The following is a 23786-nucleotide window of genomic DNA, read 5'->3' on the forward strand; positions in this document are numbered from 1 at the left end:
GTTTTCAAACGCCTCTCAGTTCGAACAAATCGGAGTCCGACCAAAAACTTCGAGAAAGTCTTGCTTCAAAATTGGAGTTCAAACGCCTGTAATGCGTGGGTGCGTACGCTAGGGTGCAATGCTGAGCGGCTTACAGGTGTTTTAGCCCCTTATTATGCCTCTGAAGAAAGTCAGTTCAAGCAGCAAAGTTGCTACAGGTGAAAAAAGAAAAGTAGTGCGTACAACTATTGCATTTAAGAAAGAATTAATAGCCAAATATGAAGGACGTGTGTGAAAGGTAAGAAATCCTACTCATAAGATTACGATAATGTCAGGCAGGACGGAAGGAAAACTGAGATCACTTGCACTCGTTTCTTGGTTTTTATTGGAAGGAAGGAATGACAAGACGTGAATCTTCGATCCGTTGTTTGACGGATTGTCGAGACTTGACAGGCGGGTGAAGGCTTGGCGGAAATGGTCGCGGACAGGCGTAGTCGTCGTGTTGTAGGTTGGGGCTGGAGAAGAAGATCGTCGTTGTGTTCGGAAGAGAGATCAGGAGTCAGGCGGGCAGGGCAGGTCGTAGGCAAATTCGGAAACGGGTCGGCAACGGAGATCAGGTAGAAAAACAGGAGGGAGGCAAAGAGTCGGAGGTACGGGCTTTCTGAGCAGATGGCAACAGATCGCATAGTACAATCGGATAAAGTGTTACCGGAAGCTGGGGATTTAAATGTACAGGGTGCGCCAATCAGCTGTCCTGGCTGTTGGCGCCAAATCCTGAACACAGGTGTTCCCGATCCGGGTGATTGTGACAGATAACGCGAACGTACGATTAGCCTGGGTTAGCTTTAAGTTTACGTTAAACATTCAGGGTGTTGGAACGGAGCCCAACATTGAGGGTGTTGGAACCGAGCCCCCTTTCCAATGAACCGCTCACCACTTGTTGTGGAGACCCGGGTGCTAAATGACTTGTAAACGACCTGATTTTTTTATTTTTACACGTTCATGTTAGTGTAATCTTTCGTATGGAAGATTACGATAACGCTAACGTACGATTAGCCTGGGTTAGCTTTATGTTTACGTTAAACATTCATGGTAAACATTCAGGGTGTTGGAACGGATTAAAACGATTTACATTATTTTTAATGGGAAAAATGATTTCCGTGATCGAACAAATCTGTTTTCGAACAGGGTTCTGGAACGGATTACGGTCGAGAACCGAGGTTCCACTGTATCTAAACCTGAACAAGCGAATAGTTGGACACCGTTTGATCTCGTCTTGCAAACCGTTCCAAAGCTTGACTCCACACACAGACACACACATACTTTTCCTGTTGGTTCTCACCTTTGGGATTATGAATTCACTACAGCCTCTTAAGTTATCATTTCCCTCTTTCCGAATGAATAATGTATAGATGTTTTCTGGTACTATGTTTTTGTTGACCTTAAATAGCAGTTGTGCTGTGAAAAATGTTACTAAATCATCTTATTTTAATAATTTGGACTGCAGGAATAAAATATTAGTATGATCTCGATATCCTACCCTGTGTATGGTTCTAATTGCATGTTTTTGGTGGATAAAAAGGGGCTGTGGTGAACTTTTGTAATTATTGCCCCAAACTTCTGCACAATATGTTGGCAGAACTAGAAAACAATAAAATGAATACGATGCATTATAGTTTAAACTGAATTTGGTGATATTAATTATCGAAATGCTTTTAGATACTTTAGTTTGTATGTGTCTGATGTGTGTTTTCCAACTTAATTTGTTGTCTATTATGACCCCTAAAAATTTCTGATACAACATCTCTTGCAGCGCCATCCATTTTTACTTCTAAATCTTGATTTGCCTTGCGATTACTAAAGAATATTACTTTGGTTTAATTTAAATTTAAAGATAATTTATTTATATCCATCCATACTTTTAGGTTAATTAATTCACGATTAATACAGGTTACCAAATCAATATAGTTATCATTTGAATAGAAAATGTTTCTGTCGTCTGCAAATATTACTATTTTCAATAGTTTTGAAACATTAAAAATATCGTTAATATATAAATGAAATAACTTTGGACCCAGGATAGAACCCTGTGGTACTCCACAACAGATGTCCAAGTATTCAGATGACAACTCTCCCGTTTTTACATATTGCTTCCTCCCTGTCAAATAACTTTGAATCCATTGCAAAGCCATGCCCCTGATGCCATATCTTTTCAGTTTTTTAATAGTATATTATGATTAATGGTATCAAATGCTTTTTTAAAGTCAATAAATACCCCAACTGTGTATCTCTTTTTTTTCTATGCTATGGGTGATTTATTCTACTGCATCAATAATAGCCATTGTTGCTGATCTGTTTGCTCTAAAACCATATCATCACACACATACACACACACATTGTCACGTTTCAAAGATCCATATTTTCAGTCTAATTCCATTGTTTTTAATATGTTTCAATGTTTTTCTATCGTATGTAATGTATTACGCATGCGCGACTCCATCCATTCACTGCTCATGCGTGAACTCTCAATAAACACGTCTACTGACCCGGGTGTTGTCAGTTCGACCTGGGCGGCCAAGCAAGATGGCGGCCGGGCCGGGCTCACTACATTTGCGCGGTAGTTTTAAACTTTATAAATGCCTTGAATATTTTTTGCCAGCAGGGAGTTTATATTGATATATAACTCCGACAGATGTTGAAATCTCCACAAATGAATAGTGTTTTGTTGCCTATTGTTGAATATGTTTTTTCAGCCCATTTTGTGAAGGTTTCAAGATTTGAGCCCGGTGATCTATATACTGTACACAACTACTTTAATATTTCTCCATTTTTCATTTATAATTTCTATTGTAAGACATTCAAGTAAATCGTCAATTACAATTGACATGTTTTGTATTATCTTCTATTTGAATCTTTTGTGCACATATATAGCTACTCCTCCTCCTAGTTTTGTTTTTTCTATTTACATAGTTCAAATTATAGTCGTTTAATTCAAAATTAACTCCCTTTTTCTCGTTGAACCACCTTTCAGAAACTGCAATCACACTAAACGGGTTCTCAAATTTCTGTAAGCATTCTGATGTCTTTAAAATTTGTGTACATGCTTCTACTGTTAAAGTGAATTATTGGGAATTTCCCTTCAGATTTAACAAAAGAATTATATTCATTTCCAGTATAATATTTGCAATTGTCTGAGCTAGTTGATAGAAATGTGTGGTCAGGATCAAAGTCATCTAATCTTGAATCAATTTCATTAAAATGACTTCTAACCGGTATTTATTCGTGGAAAATTGTAAAAGAATAAACTCTCAAAAGAATGTCGATACTTCAATATAGAAAATAACACATTTTTATTATTTTTTTATGTAAAGATATGCGCTCACATTGTTGCTACGGGAAGGGCGGGGGTGGGGGGGCGGTGTGGCTGCGAGCAGAGGAACGGGTGGGGTGGCTGTGAATGACAGCAGAGGCATGGAGGGGAAAGCACCATATGGATCGACATTATAATCACATTAAAAGCAGCTCATTAACAGGTTCAATCTGTTCCTGAGGGCTGGGGGAGGGGCTTGATATGAGTAACGTTGTACACTGCCGAGCTAAAGTATTCGCATGGCAAGAAGAAAGCCCTTTCTGAAAGAATCCCACAAAAAGGCCCGTTAGGCGTTTGCAAAAAGCCACATGGGAAACACAAATTACATCCAAACCAAGGTGCTCCGGTCAGATGAGGGGAAAGCAAAGCATTAAGTCTGCCGTAAGAGTTTAACTTGCACATCACCCTGAAAACACCTTCCGCACTATCAACATGAGGGTGGTGGCATCATGCTCGGGACTAGGAAGATCGTTAGAGTTGATTGAAAGATGGATAAAGCCAAATACAGGGCAATCTTAGCAGAAAAGCTTCTGTCGTCTGCTAGAGGCTGAGAATGAGGCGCAGGTTCACCTTCCAACAAGACAACAACCCTGAAGATAAATCAATGAATGGTTTAATAATATCAATATAAAGGTGTTATAATAGCCAAGCTAAAGCCCAGACTTTAATCCTACAGAGCATTTGTGGAAAGATGTGAAAAATTGTGTGAACAACCGATTACCATTAAACCTTAGGGAAATTGAACTTTTTTGTAATGAAGAATGGGCAGATATTTCTGTTTCAAGACTTGCAAAACTGATAAAAACCTATAAAGTCATACCCAAAAAGACATGGAGCTGTGTTTGCAGCAAAATTAGGTTGTACAAAGTATTAACCCAAAGAGGGGGGGGCTTATTTTTGTATTGCCTACTTTTCAATTGTTGATTTGTTAGCACAATGTAAAATGTTGAATAAATTTGTTTTTTTTCCACAATTTTGTCTCCCATCTTGATTGTTAGGAAATATTCTGAGTTTCTTATTTATTAGATTGAAGCCTGAAATATGGATATGCCAAAAAGTTCTTGGGTAAGCCAATACTTTTGCAAGCCACTGTACCTTTACCAAAATTGTAAAAGAATTAACTCTCAAATATATGTAGATATTGTCACATAACCCATAAAAAATCTGAAAACTGTATGTTCCTTGAACAGAACCAAAGAGAACGGCTTCGACCGCGATGGCGCCGACGTGCACCCGAGCAAGCGCCCGTGCACCGTTAGCCCCACCCAGCGCTTCAGCCCGTCCAATGGCATCTCGTACCCTCCCAATGGCCTAGGCCCGCTTCCGCCGCCACACTACCGGCTGGACGAGGTTGCCATGGCCCACCACCACTACCGCGACACCTACCGACCCCCGCCGGCCAACCACCGGGATATAAGAGCACGCTCTGTTGGTAAGCGCCCACGTTCTAGCCCCACCCACATTATAGCCACGCCTACTCCTGCCTCCAATCACATATTTTTGACTCAAATATTGACTGAAATGTCAATTATCAATCTTGCCCCCATATAAAACTATTTTACAGCTCACCGGCCTACTTGAAATGGTTTTAAATGTTCGTATCCGTCATTGGTATTTAGTGTCAGTAAATTGTCAACATGTTTCCTAGAAAAAAAGCATTATGTCGTATGTCAAGTAAAAGGTCTCATTGAGGGCGTTCTGTTATTATTTTAGTGATAGTAAAACATAAAGACTTTTCAAAATCACCTAAATGGTATTGTGCCTCAAATGCAATGTTTTGATAAGGGCGTTCTCAATCTGTTATCTTTTTCAACTCTCCAACCTAATTCAATTGGTTTAAGACGTCCATATCCGTCATTTGCACTGAGCGTCAGTTAAACGTAAACATGTTTCTCAGAAAACTGCATTATGTCGTACCTCAAATGAAAAGGTATCAATGTGAGTGTTCTCGATCTAATGTTATCAGGTGTAAACATCCACTTAAAACTCTTTTACAGCTCACTAGCCTAGTTCAATTGATTTAAGACGTCCTTAGCCATCATTGGCACTGAGTGAAAGTAAAACTATAAGATCTCACTGAGAAAACTTTAAATGGAAGGTCTCTATCGGGGCTTCCTCAGTCTGATAATATTGGTTGTAAAGACCCTATTAAAACTATTTCCAGCTCACCTTCTTACCAGCTCAGTAGCCTAGATGGTAGTGTGCCCGCTTTGAGACTGGGAGGTCGCTGGTTCGCGCCTCGACCGAGACATACCTAATTGGTATAATGGCGGCGCCCTCTGGCTGCGGCTGCATCGACTCGCTACAACGGGTCAGGTGTATTGACATTTCGTTCTGTGTACATTGTTACAAAGAATGACAATACAAAGGAAATTATTATTATTATTATTAGTGGAATTGATTTTAGACTTCAATAGCCGTCATTGGCAGTGAGTATAGGTGAAACAAACACTTTTTTATGCAAACTGCACGGTGTCGTACCTCAAATAAAAAGCCTTGCAAGCGTTTAACTGTTGTTGTTGGGTGTAAAAACCCTTATACAATTGTATGATCTACAAAAAAAAAGTATTTCCATTTTTTGAGCTATTCCTTCGCCGTAGCGCAAACGTAAAGAGTTGCAGGAGTTGAGCGAGGTTTGCATCACTTTTTTTTCAAAGCTTTAGAATCGCCCTCCCCCCATGTTTTAATAATGATTTTTGGGTTGCAGGTTTGCACGCTGGGGGGCGGCAGGAGGAGGTAATCGACCACCGCCTTACGGACCGGGAGTGGGCTGAGGAGTGGAAGCACCTTGACCATGTAAGAAAAGTAATAACATTTTTTTTTCTATTTACGCAAAAATCACTTGTTTGTATTCCATTTCATTTATCAACTTACCATACCATATTTGTATGGTGTGACTGACATGTTTACATCCATCTATTTCATTAAAAAGCTATTAAACTTTTCATTGAAATGTCATTAATGTCTGTGGTACGCGGGTTTCATGTCTTCATTTGAACTTAATGTACAATATCATCTGTTTATATATGTTTAATATGGTGAAGTTATCTTGCTTGTTTTAAACATTTTCAATTCAATTTAGTTCAAAACTTCATATCACAAAAATATTAAAAGTAAATAGAATGTAATTCAAAAACAAATTCATTCAATTACTCTTTTTAAATTAAGCTAATATTTAATTTACTTGAAAAATGTTTTAAGTGTATTTTGACTAGAATGTATTTACGTTTGAAACAAAGACAATGAAATTATTGTTTCTTTGTTTCAAATAAATTAAATAAGAGTTCGTTTGATAATAATATTGTTTATATTCTATTTATGGAATACAATTAGGGCACCATGGCGGCGCAGTGGATAGTCCATGTGCGGTACAGTTCTGAGGTCATGAGATAGAACCTTCCTGTGTGGAGTTTGCATGTTCTCCCTGTGCTTATCTTAAGTGCTTTTCCTCCCACATTCCAAAAACATGCATGTCAGTTTAATTGGCCGGTCCAAATTGTCCCTGTGTGAATGAGCGAGTGTCTCTGTGTGCCCGGTGACTGGCTGGCAACCACTTCAGGGTGTCCCCTGCCCACTGCCCGAAGGTAGCTGGGACGGGCTCCAGCACCCCCGCGACCGTATTGAGGATAGCGGTGCAGATAATGGATGGATGGATGAATACAAATAAATAGTTTTGTAATGAAAAAAAAACTTTACTCCAAGACTATTTAATTAAAATGAAATGTATTTGAATTAAAAAAAAATAATAAATAAGACATTTTTAATTTGATTAATTATTATTAAAAAACATTTTATCTTAAAGTATTTTTACTTCAGACGTTTTAAATTTTATTTATATAAATAAATTAAACAAAATTGCATACAATATTTTATACTCCACAATTATCTATTTACATAGTTTAAATTATGTTTTATGAACATTAATCATTCCAATTCATTAAATAAATATTGATAATAAATATTTTTTAATTCATCCCACCAAAAACTGATTTATATTTTTTATTGAATTAATACATCATTTATTTAAATGCATTGGATAACATTTATTTTTATTTTTATTTTACCAAAAACATTTCTATATTTTCTTTTATCTAATTAATATTTTATGAATCTTGATAAATATGTTTTTTTACCAAAAACATATGATACATATATTTTTCATTTAATCAATATTTTATTTATTCAAATAAATTAAAACCCATTTTACATTATTTTTTCTTTATTTAGATATTGCGGTTATTGGTGATTTACTGCTTTGCGGATTGCTCCGTGTTCTGCATTCTGATTGGCTAACCTGGTAAAGATGCTTTCTATCGCCAATAAACTTGCACCTCTCCACCTGCTAAACTTTCTCAGGAGCCAGACGTGGGTCTTTGGCGCTCCCTAGTGCTCGCACTTCTACAGCATACGAGCTTCTTACAAAATCACCAAGTCAAAATGATCTAAAAACTGGAGATTTAAGTGAAGACTAGCATTTAAAAAAGTATCCCAATTAGTGGAATTAAATACTGACGATTGTCCTCAATGCATATCTAAATAAATAAATTATGTTTCATCAAAATAATACATATGTAATAAAATAGTCAAATTGTGTCATCTCCACGACTCAGTTTAAGTCGGTCTATTTTTTTTGGTAGCCAATGTTTTTGTCCAATGATACTCTTGTGAGAAATAGGCAACACTGTACTGCTGTACTGCTGATTAATTATTTGAGAAAGATAAAATACCCTGTACTCAATCTAGTCCGGTTAAGTCATGTTTATTTGTAAAGCCCTTAATCACAAAGAGTCTCAAAGGGCTGCACAGACCACAGATGATTGCAAACCACAGACTATTACGACACCATTCCCTGATCTAATACCTACATGAGGGCAAATAATACACAAATATTGTCAACATAAAATATAGATTATTCATATGCTATAGAGTAGAAGCTTAAGCTTAGATTTAAACATTTCCACTGAGGTTGCAGATCAAATCACAGGGGGAAGAGTATTCCACAGCACCGGGGCCCGAATGAAGAACGCTCTCGAAGCTGCGGATCTCTTCTTGGCTCTTGGGATCACTAGTAGACTCGCATTTTCAGAGCAAAGGCTCCGGACCGGAACATTGTGGGAAATTAAATCTGAAAGATATGAGGGAGCAAGTCCATGCATAATTTTGTATAATACCAGCGGCACAATTCTAAGGTCTTGGGAACCTCCTGTATGGGTTCAAATCCAGCTACCGGACTTCCTGTGCGGAGTTTGCATGTTCTCCCCGTGCTTGCGTGGGTTTCCTCCGGGCACTCCGGTTTCCTTCCACATTCCAAAGACATGCATTTCAGGTGGATTGGCCGGTCCAAATTGTCTCTAGGTGTGAATGAGCGAGCGAGTTGTCTGTCCCTGTGTCCCCTGCGATTGGCTGGCAACCAGTTCAGGGTGCCCCCTGCCCACTGCCCGATGATTGCTGGGATGGGCTCCAGCACCCCCGCGACCCTACTGAGGATAAGCGGTGCAGCTAATGAGAGATAAGACCAACAGAACCTTAAAATCACATCTTAAGCTAACAGGGAGCCAATAGCATATTGGCTATTCACTTTTTATTTAAATAAAAATAATATATATATTTTATATAATATTATATAATATTTATTTAATATTTATTTTTATTGACTCATAGCAGTGAGTCCAGGTTAGCTAAAATCGGGGTAATGTGATCAAACTTTCTTGTCTTAGTTAAAAGCCTCTCTGCAGCATTTTGCACCAGCTGAAGGCTCTTGATTTTGGACTTCGGGAGACCGGAGAGTAGTGCATCACAGTAATCGAGACGGGAGGTAACAAATGCATGAATTATAATCTCCGCATCTGACTGAGACAGCATAGGGCGAATTTTAGCCATGTTGCAAACAGATTTGGTCAAATATGACACCTACATTTTTGACTGAGTGAATCGAGTCAAATACAATAAAGACGCTCCTCTACTTAGGACCATTCAACTTACGTAAAACTTTAGATGCAAACATTTTTTCCGGTATGTCGAAAAATATCCGGACATTGCTGTGAGTTAGATTTTGTATCGTGTGCACTTTTTTCAGGGTACAGTACAGGACATTACTGTAGTGCTTCTTTCCGCCGCTACTGGCGTGTGGCGTTGTTTGAGGTCACCCAGTATCCACCCGAAAGTGAAAAAAATCTGCTTCCTCTTCCTAATTCGTATGTAAACATCTCTCTTTCATCAGCTCAAAATCCCACCGGTGCCACCAATGTACCGTGTCGTTTTGTGTGGGTAATGGATTCCTCCTCCTTTATGAAAAAAATACTCAGAAACACTTACGGTCTCTTTGTAAACACACCGAACTCTCTCCAAAACTCAACTCTCGTGCTAGCCTACACTCTCGCACCAGCTCTCATGACATTCGTCGCCCTACTGACATCCTTCATAAGCACCTCACATTCCACGCCTACACTATCTCCAGCACACTAAGAACGTTGACATTTTTATTGTTTAATATGTCAGTGTAAATTGTAAAGTGTAAGTTGTAAAGAAAAGGCGAGCCGTTTTTTTTTTTTAATGAAAGTGGAATAAGAAAGCTTGATGTGTTTGGGACTTTTTTTCGGCCACTTTTTAAACGGAGGAGGAAGTAGCCTAATTCTTGAAGCCCATCTTCCACGAGTAAGTTAAACCTCCTTTTATTTATCTTTATAGAGCATATTATTTTATGAAATGTTTATTTTTTACTACAAAACAATATAGGTTACCTATACAAACCTTAAATATACTTATATAAACCTTAAACCTACAAAATATAGCACTGAAGCAACTTACTAACAACTTACGAACGATCGTCCGCAACCTAACTCGTTCGTAAGTCGGCCAGCTTCTGTACTTATATTTCTGGTTAATAATCAAAATTCTAACATTTACTTAAAACAATCAACATTTTTTTTTTTTTTATTGATTTGTTGGTTAGTTTTATAAACCCCATTGTCATTGACAATCCATAAATATTAATATTACATTTAATCTGAACTTTTTATCATTAAATAAATCATACATTAAATGTAAACAATTTTAAAAACATTTCAGATCTTAATAAATTACACCCATCATCGACAGAATTCCTAGTTCCCCAATTTGTTACTTCAGCATGAGCAACGTTGATGTTCACGCTCACATGCTACATTTGACCACTAGCTGGCAGCGTATCCCTACAAATACAACGCACTGAATACACTTTGCCGTGAGCTACCAGTACTACCTTTGGGATCCACCAGTAGATTGCGATCTACTCAATGACCATTCCTATTCTAGTTGCTCCATGGCGCTTTTTCAAAAATATTTGATAATGTCAAAATATATGATTTTTGTTGGACAAAACCCATACCTGTCAACCTCCACGGCTCCATGCCCTTACAAAATGTTGTATTTTCCCTTACAAAATACAAAAAAAAATCTTACACCATTTTTGTTTATTGATGTTGTTTAACATGTTTTATTGTACATGTTTTTTGTTATATATATTGTTAATTAACATTTTGTTGTGAGATACTGAGACATGAATGAGGTTTATTCTAAAAAAAAGTTCAAAAATTAAGTAGCTTGGACGTTCACTGTAGAAGGGGAAAAATATACATGCAAATATAATTAAGTAGAATAAAGCATTTTCTTATTCAAATTATGAATTCATTTTCTGCATTAAATTATTGTTGGTAATATACTGATTAAAGGGATAACCACAAACCTGTCTTTTTTCATTTTCTCCTTTTATACTTCGTTTGTTTCTTAACTTCTTTATACAACATAATAATTTGTAATACAATGTATCAAAGCAAGTGAGCCGCTTGAGAGCCGGCTCTTTTTAATGAGTTGAGCCGAAAAAGCCGGTTCTCTAATACGAGACGGACTTCCTTTCACTACATAACTACCACATGAAATCCGAGGCGGCAGACGCATGCGCACAGTAGCATCAAACCGCTCGCTTCAAAACAATACAGAGATAGAGGCTACTGCGGCAAACTCGTTTGACTTGATTGATTTGCCGTTTCGAGACAGTCGGTGTATACCGGATTGTACCCATAATTGACAAATTTGCGTTTTTCCGTACAGATTTTCTCGTACGTCGTACACGTCTTAAAATGCATAATTAACATACTTTGCACGGCAAAAACATACAGGTTGACAGCTATGCAGAACCGGAAGGTAAATTCAATTTCCCATAACAGGCACATGAGGGCGGCAAAGTATGTAAAATGAAGAGGATTCTTGATTCATAAGGTTGTGCAATAAAACAGCAAATCAGTTTTAAAAATTATAATTTTACAGTACAGAATTTGTAAAAAAAAAAAAAAAAAAAAAAGAAAGTATTTTAAAATACAGTACTTTTATTTGTTTGACAAATACTTGAGCCTGTAAATTTGGTTTGTTCCTAGATAATAAAGAAATAATGAAATGAAGGTTTCTACTTTGTGGATTTTCGCGTTTCCTGTTGTCTTCTACATACCCCCCCCCCCCCCCCCCCCCCCCCATTTCAATGCCGATAGAATGAAATAATTTGAAACATCATTTGTTTTCCTGTGTTCAAATTAGCACTGATTTTTGTGTGTGCACGCACGGTAGCTGCTGAATTGTATCATGGACATGGTGGAGAAGACGCGCCGCTCGCTGACTGTGCTTCGGCGCTGCCAAGAGGCCGACCGCGAGGAACTCAACTACTGGATCCGCCGCTACAGCGACGCCGAGGAAATCAAGAAAAGCGCCGTTATCACCGCCAGCACTCAGGCCCGCCAGTCAAGCCCCGCTGCGCTCGATAACAGCGGTATGGCGACTCTCGTATATTGACCCTGGCCCCATGATGGACGGCAGTAAACCGTAGCAAACGGGTCAGACCATTAACCAGTAGGCGTTAACAAAAACAAAACCTATAGTATTCAACACCATTGGAGCAAGGAGATATTCCACCTTGATCACGTTCACAGTTCACGGATCCCTTAACCGCACCAATGAGGAAGCAACTCTGGACAGCCTTCTCTACTGTTGACGGTCCCTGGCCTGTTTTGGGGTCGTGGCAGAGTTGGCATCAGTCCATTCCTTAATGTTGTCGGCCCAGTTCATTTTCTGTCTTCCTCTCCTCCTGCCGCCTTGGACTGTGCCCTGGTTAATTATCTAGGTCAGTCCTGATGATCCTGTGACGTGACCAAACCCGTTTCCTGTTGCATGGCATCTCCATGGCCTGTATTTTCTCTTCCAGTTTTGCTCTGAGAGTCCATGTCTTGCAAGCATAGAGGAAGATGGAAGTAACCAGCGCTTGCATGAATCGGATCTTTGATTTCACTGCTATGTTCCTGTCCCTCCAGATGGGTTTGAGTCTGGTAGGTGCAGCTGTGGTTTGATCTATCCTGGCCATGATCTCTGGTTCTGACCCCTCTTCTGATATTGAAATTTGGTGACAGGTTCTAGCTCTCTGTGGTTGATTGGTGATGTTTGCGGTTTCCATCCCAGCCTGGCTTGATTCTTTGTCCAGACCAGATCACCTTGTATACCTTGTCGTTCTGTCCTGTTTTCCTGTGATATCTGCAGTCCGGTATTGTTCCCGTTAGGGTTAGGTTTAGAATTTCGGGTTCCAGTTTTGTTTTCCGTCTATTCTTGTCCTGTTGGTTAGTTTCTCCAGTTTTGGTTCCCGTCTAGTTTCTCCTGTTTATTTTCGTTACTCTGATTCGTTATCAATCTCGTCGGTCTCTGGCGTCCTGTCCTTGCACGCCAGACCGGCTTCCTAATGTGCATGACTCCCCATTTCCCATAAAATAAAGGGCTTGTGTGAGAACGTCACGCGATTGGGTCCTGTATCTGTTCTGGTTCTGACAATGTGCTCTACCATAAAGCTTATTACGCTTTAATGAACTGTCAAATTCTCAACGGATAAAACAGGAGACCAAAGTTCAGAAAATAAGCTAAAAGTAAATATTTTCAACCTGCTCAAAAGTGATTTCTATACAAGGTGCAAATTCTCTGTGCTTTACTGTTCTATTACATTCCCCAAAGATACAATATGGGCAGCACGGCGGCGAAGTGGTTAGCACGTGTGCGGCACAGTTCTGAGGTCGTAGGAACCTCCTGCGTGGGTTCAAATCCAGCTGCTTTACTGTGCGGAGTTTGTATGTTCTTCCCGTGCTTGCGTGGGTTTCCTCCGGGCACTCCGGTTTTCTCCCACATTCCAAAGACATGCATTTCAGGTGAATTGGCCGGTCCAAATTGTCCCTAGGTGTGACTGAGTTGTCTGTCCCCGTGTGCCCTGCGTTTGGCTGGCAACCAGTTCAGGGTGTCCCCTGCCCACTGAGATGGCTGGGATGGGCTCTAGCCACACCACCCAACCGACAAATTGTGCTTGGAACATTGTCGGTTCGCACAACCTACTTTACAGTGAGAAATCATCATTCAAAAGTGGTGGTTTTATTCATTGTTTTAACGGCTTATTCAACTGCCGAGCGCTAAGGTGCTTTTGTCGTCCGTCATGGTGCTCAGACTTATAAAAGATGCAACGAGACGTCTACGTACGAATAGATTTTTTTTGTTGCTATGGCAATCGCTAACCAAAGTCCGTCCCCCCCAGACATTCACCGGGAGCTTTTGCATCGGCCTGTTTCAGGCTATGTTCCCGAAGAAATCTGGAAGAAAGCTGGTGAGCAGTCTTTGCCATATTTCTCGCATTCATAAAACATTTCTCACATTAAAATATTCAATACTGTAATAATCAGTTACAGGAAAAGATCGCTTTTGACGTTAATAGCTGTCAATGGCAATGAACATGCGGGACATTTTTTCTTGATTGGCACATCTCATTTGTGAGAATTGGTATGATAAATATATCTATATATCTTTCCTTCGACCATCATTTGTTATTTTTTTCGTCTGTTCATCTATTCCTTCCTTCCATCCTACAGTTTTTTACCTTCCTTTTAATTAATCTTTTTATCCTTCTTTTTTCCTTCGTCATTTTTCCTTGTTATCTATTCTTTTTTCTTCCTTTCTTCATTTTCTTCCTTATTTCCTTCCATTTTACATTCCTTTTTTCCTTTTTATAATTTCTTTTTATCCTTTTATCATTTTGTTTTTTTATTCCTTCCTTCCTCCCCCCTCTTTTTGTCCCTTTTTTCCTTGCATCCATTATTCCTTCCTTCCTTTTTTCTTTCCTTCCTTGTTCCCTTCCTTACTTTTTATCTTTTATTTTTCCTTCCTTTTCTATCCTTTATTCCTGACTTCCTTTCTCCCTTCCTTCTTCCCCACCATTCTGTTTATTTTATCCCCTTTTTCTTCCTCTTTTCTTTCCTCGCCTGCTTGCTTCATTCCTTCCCTTTGCCTCCATTTTCTTTTTATCTATCATTTTACCTTCCTTTTCCTTCCTTCCCTCCTTCCTTCCTTCCCTTTTACCTTCCTTCGTATGCTTCACTTTTTCTTCCTTTCTCCCTTTCTTCTTTCTTTTTTACACTCGATTTTTGCTTCTATTTTTCCCTTCTTTCCTTCTTTCCTTCTTTCCTTCCTGCCTTTCTTCCTGCCTTTCTTTCTTTCTTCCTTCCTTCCTTCCTTTTCCCCTCCTTATTTCCTTTCTTTTCCTTCCCCTTTCCTCCATTCTTTCCTTCCTTTCATTTTCATTTCCTCTCTCTTTCCTTCTTTTTTTTCCTTGCTTCTTTTCTTTCTTTTTTCTCACTTTCCTTTGTATCCCTTATTTTTCTCTCCTTTTCCCTCCTTCCGTCCTTCCCCTTTACCTTCCTTCTTTAGCTTCCTCTTTTCTCCCTTCCTTCATTTGTTCTTTCCTTTTTACACTCTATTTTGCTCCTATTTTTCCTCCTAGCTTCCTTCCCTCCTTTCCCTCCTACCTCTTTCCTTTCATCATTCCTTTCCTCTTCCTTCCTGCCTTCCTTACTTCCTTTTTTCCTTCCTCTTTTCCTTACTTTTTTCTTTCCTTGCTTGCTTCATTCCTTTCTTTTCCCTCCCTGTTATCTCTTTAGCCATACATTTGCCTTCCTTTTTCCTTCCTTCCTCCTTTCCCTTTTGATTCCTTTTTATACTTCCCTTTTTCTTCCTTCCTTCCTTCATTCTTTCCCTTTTACACTCCATTTTCGCTCTTTTTTTTCTTTGATTCCTCCTTCAATTACTTTTTCCCTCCCTGTTGTCCTTTGTGTCCTTCATTTTTCCTTTCTTTGCTTTTACTTCCTTCCTACCTTATTTCCTACCTTTGTTTTTGCATTCCTGGATTCCTTTCTTCACCCATTCTTTCCTTCCTTCCTTCCTTCCTTCCTTCCTTCCTTCTTTTGTCCCTCCCTCAGTTCATCAATTTGTCAGTATTTTTTCATCAACTCATCTGTCGGTTTCGGTTATGATGTTTGTAGTCCTCAGTGGCAATTGACTTTTCTAGATTCAAGCCGTTTTCTCTTCTAATGTCCAACCAAGAGTTTGTTTATTTTTAATTTTTTATCTCTGAACGCAATCCATTTGTGTGAAGAGTATCCTTTTTTTTTTGTATCTATTTGTTCAGCTCCAGCTCCATTTAGACAGGTTCCTCTTTGACATGGCAAACAAAATTTAAAAACAAGTGCAAGGCCATTGCCTTTCTGCCCACAACGGCACAATTCATTTTCTTCTTTTTCTTTTTTTTTTTTGTGTCCTGCGGGAAAGATCTCGAAATTGTTTTTGTTTGCAAAAGAAATGCAGAGTGCGGAGACGACAGCATCTGCTGGGGAAATGTTCGTTTCCAGTCAGCCATAAATATTCAAGCGCTTCTCGGCCTCTGGGACGCCGCCGCCGAAACGCACAATTTCATTAGAAATGGCCTCATTTGCATATGCAATTAGAGGAGGCCGCTTGGCAATTAGGTGGGAATTATCATTGTTTTTGTTAAAGGGAAATATTTGGAATTGGAGGGAAAAAAAATGTAAGTTTGACTCTGTTGTATTTAGGGAAAAAGCGTGCATTGGACTCATACAAAGGGAAACCGGGGACAAGACCAGCACCAAATAACATCACAAATCTATTAACATTACTTTTTTAAACCATTGTAAATTTTGGCAAGGCCGACTCAAAAGCCTCAGGGGTTGTAAATAGCCCATGGGCCGCACTCTGACACATTTTTTTCCCCATCAGAGGAAGCGGTGAATGAGGTGAAGCGTCAGGCGGTATCGGAGCTTCAGAAGGCGGTATCGGAGGCGGAGCGCAAGGCCCGCGACATGATAAGCGGCGAGCGAGCCAAAATGGAACGCGCCGTGGCCGAGGTCAAGCGACAGGCCGCTCAAGATGCGCTTGCACTCGTCAACCAGCAGGAGGACTCTAGCGAGGTCAGAGGGCTTCGGATTAAAAGCTTTAACGTCTGTAAATCTCGAGTTAATGCCTTAAAGCAAAAACTCTCTGTTAATTTATTTAACCATTGAGTTAGTGGCGAGCACGCTGTCTGAATTTAACCTCTATAACCCTCAAGTTAATCCTTCAATGTTTGAACTCAAGTTCATCTTTTCAATTCCCAATTTATCCATAACCCTAATTCAACCTGTAAATCTTGAACTCAAATTTTCATTTAACTTGAGGTAGCGAGTTCAAGCCTGAACCCTTTAACTCTCAAGCTAATGCTTTCCTCTGGATTGCCTGAAAGCATCAACTCTGAATTTAATTTCTATAACCCTTGAATTAATGCACTAAATCTTGAACTTTGAACTGAACTTCTTTGGCTCTTGAGTTAACGCTTTAAAGCATGAATTCTGAATTTAATTTCTATGACTCTTGAATTTCATTTCTATAACTTTGGAATTTCATTTCTACAACTCCTGAGTTAATGCATTAAATCTTGAACTATAAACAGGCTCCTGAGTTAACGCTTTGAAGCATGGACTCTGAATGTAATTCCTTAAAATCTTGAGCTAATGCTAGAACTATCAGTGAATTCAACCTCTATAACTCATAACTTTAACTCAATTTCATCTTTCAAATTCCCAAATAATGCTTTAAAGCTTTAACTCTTAATTTTACTACAATAACCCAACTTGTTACTGTAAATCTTAAACTCAAGTTTTCATTTAACCAGGGGTAACACGATAAAGCAGGGGTCGGGAACCTTTTTGACTCAAAGAGCCATAAAAGCAAAAAATATTAATTTTATTTTGGGAAAGAGCCACACCATATATTATGAGACAAATTTACTAAATTGCTAAACCCGCGCCCCAGACAAAAGCTTAGTCTTCAGCACATTTATTTTGGATGATTTGATAAAAATTATGAAAAGAGAATAATGCCAGAGCCCCTGTCCCAAAATCAACAAACATACCACTTTAAACTTGTCTCTTTCTTGCAATGACTCAAGATCGGTTAAACTCCTTTTGACCCTTTTTTATCATACATATTGGTTTCAAAACCAGATGCAAGCATTTATTTTGTAAAAACGTCACAACATTCTGAGAATAGGGAGCCTTATGTGCTTACCTTTGGCGAGAGATGGGAAGGAGTGCTTGTACTTTTTGCATAGCTCCACCCATCCCTCCCACTCACCCAATCAAATGACTAAGTTCTCTTCCGGTGTTTTGGCGTATTTACAGTTCTGTGGATTCATCATAAGGTATCTGAACACTGAACACAGATTACATAGTGAACTTTTATATAAAGGATTCTTTAGCGTTGTACAGCTAAAACGAGTTTTTTTTCCCCCATTTTTTGTGTGACACCTTGACTGTAAATTGTAGTGAAAAACGTGCCATATATACACTGCGAAGAAATCATTTGACAGTAAGTATCGGTTTGGCTTTGCGTGTAACTTAACAGGATAGACGAATCAAGTTTTGGACAAGATGGAGAAATTTTGCATGCAATCAAATCTGTCTCTGAGCCACAGATACTCGTAGAAAGAGCCATATATGGCTCGCGAGCCATAGGTTCCCGACCCCTGCGATAAAGCTTTTCACTTTGTCTCTTAGGTTAATGTTTCCCTCTGAATTTTCATTCTATTTTGTAAAGCATTGACTCGGAATTTCCCTTATATAAGTCTAATTATTCACTTTACTATACATTAAATCTGCAACTTTAAATCTCACTTGTTTGGCTTTTGAGTTAACGCTTTGAGGCATGAACTCTGAATGTCATTCATTAAAATTTTGAGTTAATGCTTTAAAGTAAGAACTCTTGACTTTCACATCATTAGCTTTTGAGAAATCACTTTAAAACTTGAACAATGGATTTAAAAACAGTCAGTCGCAGGGCAAATTTTGCTTATTCGACTCGCAAATTAATGAAGTTAAAGCATGAAATAAATGTCCTTTTTTCCCTTTTCATTTAACACTGAAGCTTTAACTCTGAATTTCGTTCTTCACCAGTTAACCCTATAAAACTTTAATTCAGAATTTTACTCATTAAAGTCTCAAATTAATTCTTTAAAGCATGAATTCTGAATTTCATTGTTTCGTCTTTGGGTCATTTGTTTTCTCAGTTTGGACTTCAACGTGAAGTCCAAACTGAGAATTTTACCCATTCACGTCTCTAATGCTTTAAAGCATGAACTCTGAATTTCATTTTTTTGTACTCTTGAGTTAAAACTTTGAAGCTTTAACTATAAATTTCAGTTATTTAACTGTTAACACTTTAAAGGTTTAACTCTCAACTACTCATTCAAGTCTCAAGTTAGTTCTTTAAGGCATTAACTCAAAATTCCATTACTACTGAGTTAAAATTTAAAGCTTAACTCTGAATTTCCCTTCTTTAACTCTTGTGTTAGTGCTTCCAAGTTTGAACATTGATTTCAATTACTTAAATTCTGTAGTTAAAGTTTTAAATCATAAACTCTGAATTTAACATTTACCACTCTTAGTTTAGAGGATGAATTCAAATTACCTTTATTAAATTCTCGAGTTAATGCATTAAAGCCTGAACTCTGAATTTCAATTGTTTTACCTTCGAGTTAACGCTTCAAAGTTGTTGTTTTTTTTTTTTTCTTTAACTCTAAACACTTGAAATCACTCAGACTCTTTCAAGTCTCAAAGGAACGCTTTCAAGACACTTTTTAGTTAACGCTTTTAAGATTTCAATATGGAGAGGAATGAAAAACTGTTTTTGTAGGATTTTATTTGATGAATACATGAGTTAACTTTTTTCCCCGCAGAGCTGCTGGAACTGCGGCCGCAAAGCGAGCGAGACTTGCAGCGGCTGCAACACGGCTCGCTACTGCGGCTCCTTCTGCCAGCACAAAGACTGGGAGAAACACCACCACGTCTGCGGACAAACCATGCCAACGTCGGCGACGCGTCCGGTGCCGCAGGCAGCCGCCATGACGCCAGACGCAAACCCCGCACCCGAACCAAACCCCGTCCCCGCTAGAACCCCCAGCCCGGTGCCAGCCACCCCGCCCGCCGCCTCTTGCTCTTCTACGCTCTCCCCCCTTCCTTCCTGCTCCGCCACCGACGGTGATTAGCGAGTACGCTAAGCTAACGCGGCTAAATGAACGCATCCGGGTCATATTGACCCACCCTGACTTTTTAATTGCAAAGATATTCTTTGTCATCATTGAATGAATGTAAATAATTTCTCGCTAATTGTCGTGTTTTTTGTCGTGATCGCTGTTGCTAATTTTATTTTACTTTTTCTTGTAAATAAAACCCGAGGGAAGAATCACGTCAGATGCATACATCACCTTCTTGACTTTTGGAGACAAATGCCACAAACAAATTATGTCAAATAAAAGCAACAATCGAGATTTTACCGATTTAAAATTCAATAGGTCTATAAATTAAAAAAAATAAAATGAAAATTAAAAAATGTACCTGGAGGTAAAAATATTTTAAAAATAAACCAACGAAATTCATACCTGTCAACCTCCACGGCTCCATGCCCTTACAAAATGTTGTATTTTTCCTTACGAAATACAAAATAATCTTACACCATTTTTTTTTTCAAAAGTGTTTATTTATGTAGTTTAACATGTTATATTGTACACGTGTTTCGTTATATCATACATATTGTTAATTAACATTTTGTTGTGAGATACTGAGTTGCTCGACAAATATAATTAAGTAGAATAATACATTTTCTTTTTCAAATTATGAATTCGTTTTCTGCATTAAATTATTGTTGGTAATACACTGATGAAAGGGATAACCATAAACCTGTCTTTTTTTCATTTTCTCCTTTTATACTTCCTTTTTTTCTTAACTTTTTTATACAACAATAATGATTCGTAATATAACGCATCAAAGCAAGTGAGCCGTTTGAGAGCCGGCTCTCTTTAATGAGTTGAGCCGAAAAAGCCGATTCTCTAGAAAGAGACTGACTTCCTTTCACTACACATCTACCACATGAAATCCAAGGCGGCAGACGCATGCGCACAGTAGCATCAAACCGCTTGCTTCGTTTGCAACGGAAAAAAACAATACAGAGATAGAGGCTGCGCGGCGAACTCGTTTGACTTGATTGATTTGCCGTTTCGTGATAGTCGGTGTATAACGGATGGTACCCATAATTGACAAATTTGCGTTTTTCCGTACAGATTTTCTTGTACGTCGTACAGTCTTAAAATGCAGAATAAACGTACTTTGTACGCCAAAAACATACAGGTTGACAGGTATGGAAATTTAGAGGACTTTCATTTTTACTGAATTTTTTAGTTTTTGGCCACCTCAAATTAGCTGGATTTTTTGAATTACATTTATAAATTAAAAGAATGTAAGAATTTCCTGCAACATTTTTAGTATTTTTGTACAAATACTTTGAAATGTACCTAGCTCGGTGGCCTTGGGGGTAGGGCGCCCACCCTGAGACTAGGAAGTTGCTACCTTGAGCCCCAGCTGAGGCTTGTAACATTGGTACCCTGCTTGGTGCTCGGTGTTGGGGTTGGAATTAAGGGCTTTGGTCATCTAATACTCCCACAACAGTTTTTGTGACACATTGGTTGGGTTGTGCGAGGGGCTGGAAATCCCCTCCTCTTTATCGATCTCCCAGAAAGAGTCAAGAATGTGAGTTTTTTCTTTCCATGAGGGGGATATGGCTCCGATATATACATACTATACTAACAAACGATTTTAAAAAAAAGCAACTATTTTTATTTCAAATATTTGTCACAAATTGTTCATTTTTTTCATTCCAATTTTGGAGAATGGACGCCTCAAACAGGCTAAAATTATTTTATTGTTGCCTATAAATTATTCAAAATAGGAAATAATTTTTATTTCGGGTATTGTCTGCAAAACTATTATAGTCTTTGTTTAAAATTTGGATTTTCCCCAACTCAAACAAGCTAGAAATATTGTTGCGAACGAATTATTTAAAATAAAGAAAAGTGGAGATTTAAAGATTCCCGGCAAAATTTTTGTTTTTAATTTGGAGTTTGGCTGCCCATTTTTTTTAAATTGTTCACAAATTGTTTGAAAAAAAAGAAAAGATAAACTGAGCTTAGAAGATTTTTGCTTTTTTGTCTGAAATTTGGAGATTAGCCACCTGAAACCAGCAACATCGTTTGATAGTTGCCAACAATTTATATTTAAAAAAAAGAAAAAGAAAAATCAAAATTGTGAAAAATTTCCTGCCAAATTTTCTTTTTTTTATTTTCTTTTGAAATTTGTAAATAGAGCTAGAAATGTTTTAATAGTTGAATAACAGAAACAGGAAGTCAGATTTCTACGCGAATGCCACAAATAATTACGTCCAAAAAGTCAAAAATTTAGTTTTCATTGATTTAAAATTCAGTGAGTCTATAAAAGACAAAAAATAAAAAGCTGTTTCTTCAGAAAAACATTTTTAAATGAATCAGTGATAATTTAAGAATTTCTCCGATTACATAAACCGGAAGTGAAAGTGATTTCTAAGAAATTTGTAATTTATCGCATCAGAGAACTGTTTTTTGTACCTTTTGAACGAGCTGCTATTCGATTCTGAACCAGAATCGATTTCCTGACCACTTTTTCATTTTTTTACACCGTCGCCGATCACTTTTACAGAGTGCACGTGTGTGTTACTGATTTTACTCTACTCAATTCACCGATTTTTGTTGTTGTTTTGTATAAAAAAAGACACGTAGAAAGCTCCGATTGCCAGCTTTAACACACTCAAATCAGCCAAAGATTTGACATCAACCAAATCCCCATTTCAGTTTTTATAATCTTGATGGATGGCAGGTTGTCAGTGCTCGACAACTGCAATAAATTAGGCGTTTCCCTGAAATACATCTCGGAACCGTTTTCCCGTACGTTTTTATGATTATTACGTCAATTAGCTCTCGCTTCTGCGTCACAACTAGTTGGAATTGAACCTGCAACCTCAACAGATTTTATTTTTGTGTCCTAAAAGGTGTGCGCCACCTCCCAAGCTGTGAAAAAAAAACGGCATCAATTTTATTGATGTTTCGCCACTCTACCTCTTTTCGCCAGTCGATATTTTCAGAATAAAAACACCAAATGTTCACAAGGAGAAATCGGGGGGGAAAATCAACCCAAAGTCGGAGCTGTGCAAAACCAGAACACTATAGACCTCATAAATTATGACAATAAAAATGATTTATGTTAGGGTGGGGGGAGGGGGGCTTTAGTTTGTTATTAGTTTTTTAAAAAGGGATGAGTAAATAAAATTGAATTTTGAGAGGATTATTATTAGTTTCTCAAAGTGATTAAAAACATGTGGTCGTGCAATATTGAAGCTCAAGAAAGTTGACTGTCCGATACGTTTTTTTCTTGTTTTCTGTGTTTCCTTTTTCTTGCATTTGGGGGCTGTAGACAAATTGCTATGTGAGTCTGTGAATGTTTGCGTTATCTTGATGTTCTCCTTACAGTGTAATAAAACATCTTATGGCTTGATATTGTCTCGCTGACGCCATCATTGTTTACGTTCACCCACGCACCTTGCAAATATGATTACAAATTGTAACTACCATTTTGCTGTATTGAAAATGTTATTTTGGGACTACAGAGTACTAATAGTGATTCTTTTGACCTCATGGAACTATTTTTCCACTATTCAGCCTTTAAACACCTCCACACAAAAGTCACAGATGCCTGGATGGTTTTGACCCGTTTTAATATGGCAGATGTGAAACTGTAAAAACAATACAAACACACTTAATGCAAAACATGCCTCGATTAGGAGGATAGCGGGTCGCGCTAGCGCAACAGAAAGTCATGTGACTAAAACAACGATCATTGGGAAGTACGCTTTCACATGTGGTAGCAAGAAACATTTTTTCAGCTTTAACATCATATTGTTACTTTCATACTTACAGGGAACGCTTGTTCAGAATCACAGCTACAAACACATCTGTCGGTCTTCTGTGTCTGAATGGTACACGCGCTGCACTCTCTAACTTCCACTCGCTCTTTTCTTAAAGGGCCAGTGCACAATGGCGCGCTACCAAGCTTGAGGTTTTCCGTCAAACCTGGTGTGACAACTTGTTAAAGTATAAAGCAGCCCTTGCTTCTGTAAAATCAGCCTATTTTTCAAAGGTGATTGC

The 23786-nt window shown here is 38.2% G+C and overlaps 1 protein-coding gene across 4 annotated transcripts in view; it reads left to right on the top strand.

Moving 5' to 3' along the window:
- Positions 1 to 23136, top strand: part of runx1t1 (RUNX1 partner transcriptional co-repressor 1) — a 67528-nt gene extending 44392 nt beyond the window's left edge. For 3 of the 4 annotated variants that reach the window (XM_088328421.1, XM_088328419.1, XM_088328422.1), the window contains 6 exons: positions 4540 to 4781; positions 6057 to 6154; positions 11948 to 12146; positions 13938 to 14006; positions 16466 to 16656; positions 19458 to 23136. In XM_088328421.1, coding sequence (XP_088184547.1) covers positions 4540 to 4781; positions 6057 to 6154; positions 11948 to 12146; positions 13938 to 14006; positions 16466 to 16656; positions 19458 to 19766 — 1108 coding nt within the window. In that variant the 3' untranslated portion in view covers positions 19767 to 23136. The remainder of the gene's footprint in view (positions 1 to 4539; positions 4782 to 6056; positions 6155 to 11947; positions 12147 to 13937; positions 14007 to 16465; positions 16657 to 19457) is intronic. The other variant, XM_088328420.1, reaches the window with a different exon arrangement.
- The last annotated feature ends 650 nt before the right edge of the window (positions 23137 to 23786 follow it).

This window comes from Urocampus carinirostris, chromosome 2 (genome assembly GCF_059441175.1).
Source record: "Urocampus carinirostris isolate Australia breed hairy pipefish chromosome 2, RoL_Ucar_1.0, whole genome shotgun sequence".
In the NCBI taxonomy this organism is placed as follows: Eukaryota; Metazoa; Chordata; class Actinopteri; order Syngnathiformes; family Syngnathidae; genus Urocampus; species Urocampus carinirostris.